This window comes from Oncorhynchus clarkii, chromosome 21 (assembly GCF_045791955.1).
Source record: "Oncorhynchus clarkii lewisi isolate Uvic-CL-2024 chromosome 21, UVic_Ocla_1.0, whole genome shotgun sequence".
In the NCBI taxonomy this organism is placed as follows: domain Eukaryota; kingdom Metazoa; phylum Chordata; class Actinopteri; order Salmoniformes; family Salmonidae; genus Oncorhynchus; species Oncorhynchus clarkii.
The window spans coordinates 43,471,570-43,479,903 of NC_092167.1; the positions used below are offsets into that span (position 1 = coordinate 43,471,570).

General features: G+C 49.0%; 1 protein-coding gene across 1 annotated transcript; it reads right to left on the minus strand.

Annotated features, from left to right (window-relative positions):
- Nucleotides 1-3,202: 3,202 nt before the first annotated feature.
- On the minus strand, nucleotides 3,203-6,406 carry LOC139379231 (arylsulfatase J-like). The gene is made up of 2 exons (XM_071122032.1): nucleotides 6,396-6,406; nucleotides 3,203-5,188 (listed from the first exon to the last, which is right to left on the minus strand). The coding sequence occupies exons 1-2, from the start codon at nucleotides 6,404-6,406 to the stop codon at nucleotides 3,793-3,795; spliced, it is 1,407 nt and encodes a 468-aa protein (XP_070978133.1). The 3' UTR covers nucleotides 3,203-3,792.
- Nucleotides 6,407-8,334: the final 1,928 nt, after the last annotated feature.

Consider the following 8,334-nt stretch of genomic DNA (forward strand, 5'->3'; position numbering starts at 1 on the left):
AGGTGTGTGTATATATAGTGCATATATAGTGTATATATAGTGTATATATGGATAAAACAGAGGTGTGTATATATAGGGTATATATAGTGTATATATGGATCAACTCAGAGGTGAGGGTATATATAGTGTATATATATAGTGTATATATGGATAAAATCAGAGGTGTGTATATAGTGTATATAATGTATATATTGTGTATATATGGATAAATACAGAGGTGGCACCACAGGTTCAAAAGTGGTGTGGCAAAATTCCTACCGGTCTTTTCTGGAGCCTGGAGTTTTTCCTGATCTCATGACCTGGTCAGGTAAAACTCTGGGTCCTATTTATAGGCTATGACAAAATATTATTTTTTATTATTGAAGATGGCTTCCCTTTTTTATCTGTGCTATGACAATAGGGCTGGGGTTTTTCTTGTCGGGTCATGTGAATTGGAAAAACTATTCTCGGTCGGTTAGCCCCGGTAAACCCACCATAGAGGGGGGTTTATGTGGTGTAGCTTGAGATCATGACTTGGCACGGATTAGGTTAGGGGGAGGTGGGGTGGTCTGTATGGGAGAAGAGTGCATCACGCTCTGGGGAGGGTTCCAGCAGCGAGCCCCTATCTCTGGCTGTCTGGATGGGGACCATCCAATAGTATGGAAAGATTGTATTTCTAGACCTGGTTGGGTTAGTTGGAATGCGAGCTAGCATTCCGGTATTCCACTTTGTGGAATTCTACTTTGTCATTTGGATTTAAAGTAGCAAACAATTTGGTTGTCCTTGGTTACATTCTTGAGCTATGACCTGCAGTGCATCCCATGGGGAGAGCGGCTTAGCATGGGGATCTGGTCATGATTAAAAAACAACATTTTAGATTTACAGGAGAGAAAATAAAAAACTACAGAAATGGGTCTCTTTACTCAATTGTAGCACCACCAGTAATAGCACCAAGCACAAGGCTCACATTAATACGAGCATGTGGAATGCATGTAAAGAGCAACACTTAACAACAACACACTTTTATAGAAATACATTTAGGTGGGGATCTATCACCACCAAGCATTGTATATAGCTTTAGGGGGCATTTAACAGTCATTTAGCATCATTAAATGACTGATTTGGCCATAAAATACAAATAAAACGAAGCAACGGCACCTCTTTCGTTTTTTAATGTTGGGGTGCGTACCTCATCAAAAAGTGTGTGTTCGGCCTCCCGACCGGTGCAGTGGTCTAAGGTACTGCAGTGCTAGCTGTCCGACTAGAGATTCTGGGTTCAAGTCCAGGCTCCGTCACAGTCGTTGGGGCGGCGCACGATTGGCCCAGCGTCGTCCGGGTTAGGGGAGGGTTTGGCCGGGCAGGGATGTCCTTGTCTGATCGCGCACTAGCGACTCCTGTGGTGGGCCGGGCGCAGTTCACGCTGACACGGTCGCCACAGTGTTTCCTCCGACACATTGGTGCGGCTGGCTTCCGGGTTAAGTGGGCATTGTGTCAAGAAGCAGCGTGGCTTGGTTGGGTTGTGATTCGGTGGACGCACGGCTCTCGACCTTCACCTCTCCCGAGTCCGTATGGGAGTTGCAGCAATGAGACAAGACTGTAACTAACAGTTGGATACCACAAAACTGGGGAGATAAAGGAGTAAAAAAAATAAGATCAAAATACAAAAGAAAATAAATAAGTGTGCCTGTGTGCACGTCTTTTGACCACGCCATGGAACAGGAAGTCAAATTAAACACTTTGACGTATTGGTTGCGAGTTACGTTCCTCTGCCCATCCCATGTGAGTTGTTCCCATTAATGGGATTTCTGTTTTTCCCTTGAACGTTTTGCTGTTCAACACTAAGACTGATAAATTTGAGCTTTATATTATTTTTCTGGTCACAAATAAACACTGACTGCCGCACGACATACGAGACAAATGGGTCTGATAAAAATGGCAATAAATGCTTGAGACAGGGAGCGAGAGAGAGAGGGAGCGAGAGAGAGAGCAGGAGCGAGAGAGCGGGAGCGAGAGAGAGACAGGGAGCGAGAGAGAGAGAGCGGGAGCGTGAGAGTGGGAGCGAGAGAGAGAGAGAGACAGGGAGTAAGAGAGAGCTGGAGCGAGAGAGCGGGAACGAGAGTGGGAGCGAGAGAGAGAGAGAGAGAGACAGGGAGCGAGAGACAGGGAGCGAGAGAGAGCGGGAGTGAGAGAGAGAGAGAGAGACAGGGAGGGAGAGAGAGCGGGAGTGAGAGAGAGAGAGAGAGAGACGGGGAGCGAGAGAGAGACAGGGAGCGAGAGAGAGAGTGGGTGCGAGAGAGAGCGACAGGGAGCGAGAGACAGGGAGCGAGAGAGAGACAGGGAGCGAGAGAGAGACAGGGAGCGAGAGAGAGACAGGGAGCGAGAGAGAGAGACAGGGAGCGAGAGAGAGAGAGACAGGGAGCGAGAGAGAGAGCGGGAGCGAGAGAGAGAGAGCGGGAGCGAGAGAGAGAGCAGGAGCGAGAGGGAGAGAGCAGGAGCGAGAGAGCGGGAGCGAGAGAGAGACAGGGAGCGAGAGAGAGAGCAGGAGCGAGAGGGAGAGAGCAGGAGCGAGAGAGCGGGAGCGAGAGAGAGACAGGGAGCGAGAGAGAGAGAGCGGGAGCGTGAGAGTGGGAGCGAGAGAGAGAGAGACAGGGAGTAAGAGAGAGCTGGAGCGAGAGAGCGGGAACGAGAGTGGGAGCGAGAGAGAGAGAGAGAGAGACAGGGAGCGAGAGACAGTGAGCGAGAGAGAGCGGGAGTGAGAGAGAGAGAGAGAGACAGGGAGCGAGAGAGAGCGGGAGTGAGAGAGAGAGAGAGAGAGAGAGACAGGGAGCGAGAGAGAGACAGGGAGCGAGAGAGAGAGTGGGAGCGAGAGAGAGAGACAGGGAGCGAGAGACAGGGAGCGAGAGAGAGACAGGGAGCGAGAGAGAGACAGGGAGCGAGAGAGAGACAGGGAGCGAGAGAGAGACAGGGAGCGAGAGAGAGACAGGGAGCGAGAGAGAGAGACAGGGAGCGAGAGAGAGAGAGACAGGGAGCGAGAGAGAGAGAGCGGGAGCGAGAGAGAGAGCGGGAGCGAGAGAGAGAGACATGGAAGTACAGAGAGAGAAAGATGGTGAGAAAGACAAGAGGTGGAATGAGACAAATGAGAGAATGAGAAAAACATATTTTATTTTGTTAGCCAATTTCTTTTACATTCAGGTTTACCTGGTGCCAGACTAGACAGAACTAATGGGGAGAACATAGACTGTTCTCAAGTTCAGACGGACTGTACTCATGAAACAGAGTCAATCTCAGTTGACTATCCAATATAAATCCAACATTTTGTTTTCATTTTCTTGCAACACTACAATCAACAGCTAATATAATATAACTATTAATCTTTTTACTTTTTCTTTAGCCCAAATATATGGTGCCGTCTACAAAGATTCATTCTATATTTATTTTCTCTTTGCCTAAATGTCAGAAATCTAATAAAAATCGTAAGGTCACAGAAGTTCAAGCATGCAATCAAAATCTAGAAAAATAAACATTATTTAAAGGCCCTAACTCATAGTCTTGAGGTCATAGGTGCTGGGTCTGACAGTAGTTATTAAAGTGGGTTGTTTCCTTAAAGCCTACTCTCTGAGGCAAATATAGGTCCATTTGTCCATTGAGTTCATGTAATATCCAAAGCACCAGTCCATTAAAGTCTTCAAATCATTGAGCAGGACAATCTTTAAAGAGCGATCGTGTGTCAATCCCTGAGATCTGACCATCTAAAAGTCTTTCACAACAAAAAGGCACAGCAATAAATAAAAAGACTAGTCCTCCACCTTTCCTTCAGTCCTTCAGCTTCCTCTTCTTCACTTTCTTCTTCCGTCTCTTCTTGGCCAGGTTGTTGGTAAGGAGGTTAGTCTCTCTATCATCTTCATCCTCTTTGTACCAGGGTCCCCACACCCCTCCGTTGAAGTTAGGGTTGGAGCGGGAGTCTTTAGCCGGGTAGCGCACCGGGATGGCCGTCCTATTGTACTGTGCTAGCCGCATTAGCATCTTCTTCACTATGTGTGGGTAGCGTAGAGACAGGTCCACTCTCTCGTAGGGATCGGCTATGATGTTGAACAGCCAGACGGACTTCCCCTGGTCCCAGCGGACATATTCGTTATGCCAGCGGTTGGTCAGAAGCAGATTGGAGAAGGTCTGTGGAGGAACCCAGTCGCTGTAGCCAGGCACCCCCGTGAGAAGCTTCCAGTGGCCCACCCGGAGGGCGGCTCGGATGGCCGTATTCCAGAGGCCATAGCCAGCCTTCCATGAGCCGTTCTTTGCCTTGGTGTAGATCGGGTCGATGTTGTGCAGAATGTCGTGGCGGGGGGACTGGCGGCCCTCGCTAATGGCCTCCCACACGTCGTAGCCATCCAGGTTGAGATCTTCGTCCAGGGTCCCCTCCCCCAGGGACACCAGGGTGGGGAACCAGTCTGTGATGTGGATCAATGCCCGGCATCGGGTCCCCTTGTTCAGTAGCAGGGGACTGTGAACGAAGCCTACGGCCCGGATTCCCCCCTCCCAGTAGGTGGCCTTGCTCCCCCTGAGAGGCCAGTTGTTGCCCCCGGCCATGGGCTGACCCCCGTTGTCTGACGAGTACACTATCACTGTATTGTCGTAGAAACCGTAACGCTTTAGTGCCAGCGTGAGGTTGTGGACGGCCTCGTCCAGGCAGGACACCATGGCGGCGTACTTGCGACGATGTAAGTTAGGGATGGACTTGTAGCGCTCCAAGTAGCGAGTGGGCACCTGTAGCGGGGAATGGACTGCCTGAAAGGCCAAGTAGAGGAATAAGGGTTTCTGGGGGTTGTGGTGTGCCAGGATGTCCACAGCTTTTTGGGTGAACATCAAGGTTGAGTATCGGCCCCGATCCTGTTCCCAGGCTGCCTCCTCCCCTTCGTACAGGTCATAGCCACACATGCCGGGACCGTCACATTTATAGTGGCTGTAGTAGTCACCACTACCCAATAGGGACCCAAAGAATGTGTCGAAGCCGCGCTGAGTGGGCATGCAGCCACGCTTGTAGAAGCCCAGGTGCCACTTGCCCACCATATGGGTGGCGTAGCCTGCCTGCCGGAGCTTTTGGGGTAGTGTGACATTCTCCAGGGGCAGGCAGTTGGCCTGGGTGGGCCTGATGACCGAGTGCTGGAGGCCCGTGTGGATCTGGTACCTGCATGTGACACAGAGAAAAGAAAGGCTGTTAGTCAATCAACCAGTCAACCAATCGACCAAGCAAATCTTATCTATGACCTTTGCTACAAAGTACACCTCTAAAGAGAAGGCCAAGGTGACCGTGTCTAGGAAACATAGCAAGTTTGGATAAACATTGTGAAGAACCAGAGCGCAGAGGGAGAGACCATCCTCATCTGGCCATCAGAGTATCCAAAACCAGTCATACATCAAATAAAGTGTTTGCTAACATTTACAGTTAAATATAATATAGTTGGATGCAGTATTGTGGTATGACAGGTCCAGACATGTGTCTGGCATGATTCTACCATGGTGTTTGGATTTCTCCTTCCTCACTATCTGACATACACCTGTTAGCTTGGCTTCCTAAACCTCGAATCCTTGGAATTCTATGCTTGAATTGTAGAATTCTATGGTATATGATGTGCACAGAAATAGTTCCAGATAGGTATAGGCTATACTAGAAAGATACTTTTTATACAATTTGAATATGATACGGTATGATTTCCAAATAAACCAAACAGTCTGCCAAGGTTCTGGTAACACATTGACAATTCATCCAGTTTAAGTTTCTAAAACGCCAGATTAGGTTGTTTCTTTCACTCTACAATGAATCCTTTCACAGACATTTTAAATGCAAGGAGACGGGACAGAATCAGCGTTGCATTACTCAATCTAATTCTAATCGCAATGGACTCAATCCAAAGCCAACAGGTATAGACTGACAGCTGAACGAGTTTGACAGAAGATGTCCAAGAGCAATATGCCAGAGGATGAAGTCATTGTAGTGGTGAAATGACTTAACAGCTACAATTACCCCTGGACTGACTTCATCATTGTCTGACTCTCCTGCTATCAGACAGAGAAAACCAGACTTCCTCAATCCCTTTTTTCTCTCCCTTCCTCCTTTGCCTTCCCCTCCTCCCCTTCTCACTCATCCCTCTTTCTCTGCTGTGGCCAGTGGCAAAAAGGCACAATCACTCACCAGGGAAATGGTAAATGACATAAGCGGTCGGTGTGCACTTTGAAAAAGGAGGCTTCGTTTGGAGGTCTGGCGAACCAGGGCTTTCTTAGCCGCATCTTAAATGATTTCAAACGTATCCACAGCACCAAAACACTCCCTTTATTCACACTTGGACACAGTTCTATTCAAGTCTTTGCATGTCATTTTAGCAAACTGTATCTTGGAAGTGCAAATACTGTAGTCTACTTACTGCAGTAACATCTTGCCCTTGACTTGAACTTTAATAGCAGATAGCATTACTCTATGTGTGTAAGGGAAACTGGCTATTAAATCCCTGGAAAACATTTAGTTTAGTTGATGAAACATTGGAGTGTTCTTAGTGGTTTTAGATTTAATTGGTTGTTCCCCTAGGTAATTCACTTAACATTTTCACACAGCATTAAACTGTCAGACAGATGTTGACCAGGGTTTGCAAAATGACATTAGGTGTGTGTGTGGTTTGCGAGCTGTATGTGTGTGTGCGTTAGTGTGCGTATGCCTGAGTGTGTGTTTGCATGCTAAATGACAGAACAGGGATTAGCTAATGGACATCAGAAAAAAGTGGGGGTGAGGGTAATGGTGTAGTCTCTGTATTTGTATTTGTTAAGGATCCCCATTAGTTCCTGCCAAGGCAGCAGCTACTCTTCCTGGGGTTTATTATGGATCCCCATTAGTTCCTGCCAAGGCAGCAGCTACTCTTCCTGGGGTTTATTATGGATCCCCATTAGTTCCTGCCAAGACAGCAGCTACTCTTCCTGGTGTTTATTAAGGATCCCCATTAGTTCCTGTCAAGACAGCAGCTACTCTTCCTGGGGTTTATTATGGATCCCCATTAGTTCCTGCCAAGGCAGCAGCTGCTCTTCCTGAAGTGTATTAAGGATCCCCATTAGCTGTCGCCAAGGCAGCAGCTACTCTTCCAGGGATCTGGCAAAATTAAGGCAGTTATACCATTTTTAAAACATTACAATACATTCATAACAGATTTCACAACACACTAAGTGTGTGCCCTCAAGCCAATACTCCACTAACACATATCTACAACACAAAATCTATGTGTACGTGTGTATAGTGTGTATGTTATTATGTGTGTTTGTGTTGCTTCAGAGTCCCAGCTGTTCCACAAGGTGTAACTCCATACAGTACAGTATACTATGCCTCAGGAGTCAGTCAGTTGGGAGGACTGTCTGTCTCAGTGAACAACTGAACACATGGAGCACCTCCTCCTCCACCTCCTTCTCTCCTTCTCCTCCTCCTCCACCTCTACCTCTCTTCCACCTCTCCTTATCCTTCTCCTCCACCTCTCCTCCTTCTCTCCTCTACCTCTCCTCCACCTCTCCTTCTCCTCCTCCTCCACCTCTCTTCCACCTCTCCTTCTCCTCCACCTCTCCTCCTCCTCTCCTCTACCTCTCCTCTACCTCTCCTTCTCCTCCACCTCTCTTCCACCTCTCCTTCTCCTCCACCTCTCCTCCTCCTCTCTTCTACCTCTCCTCTACCTCTCCTCCTCCACCACTCCTCCTCCTCCTTCTCCTCCACCTCTCCTTCTCCTCCTCCTCCTCTCCCACACCTCTTTTTCTCCTCCACCTCTCATTCTCCTCCTCCTCTCCTCCACTTCCTCCTCCACCTCTCCTCCTCCTCCTCCTCCCCTCTTCCACCTCTCCTTCTCCTCTACCTCCTTCTCCACCTCTCCTTCTCCTTGTCCTCTCCTCCACCTCCTCCTCCACCTCTCCTTCTCCACCTCTCCTTCTCCTCCTCCTCCACCTCTCCTCCTCTTCCACCTCTCCTTCTCCTCTCCTCTCCTCCACCTCCTTCTCCACCTCTCCTCCCCCTCCTCTCCATCTCCCCTCCACCTCTCCTTCTCCTCCACCTCTCCTTCTCCTCCTCCTCTACTCCATCTCTCCTCCACCACCTCCTCCTCCACCTCTCCTTCTCCTCTCCTCCACCTCCTTCCCCACCTCTCCTCCTCCTCTCTCCACCTCTCCTCCTCCTCTCCTCTCCACCTCCTCACCTCTCCTCCCCCTCTCCTTCTCCTCTACCTCTCCTCCTCTCCTCTACCTCCTCCTCCACCTCTCCTTCTCCTCCACCTCTCCTTCTCCTCCACCTCTCCTTCTCCTCCTCCTCTCCTCCACCAACTTCTCCTCCTCCTCTCCTCT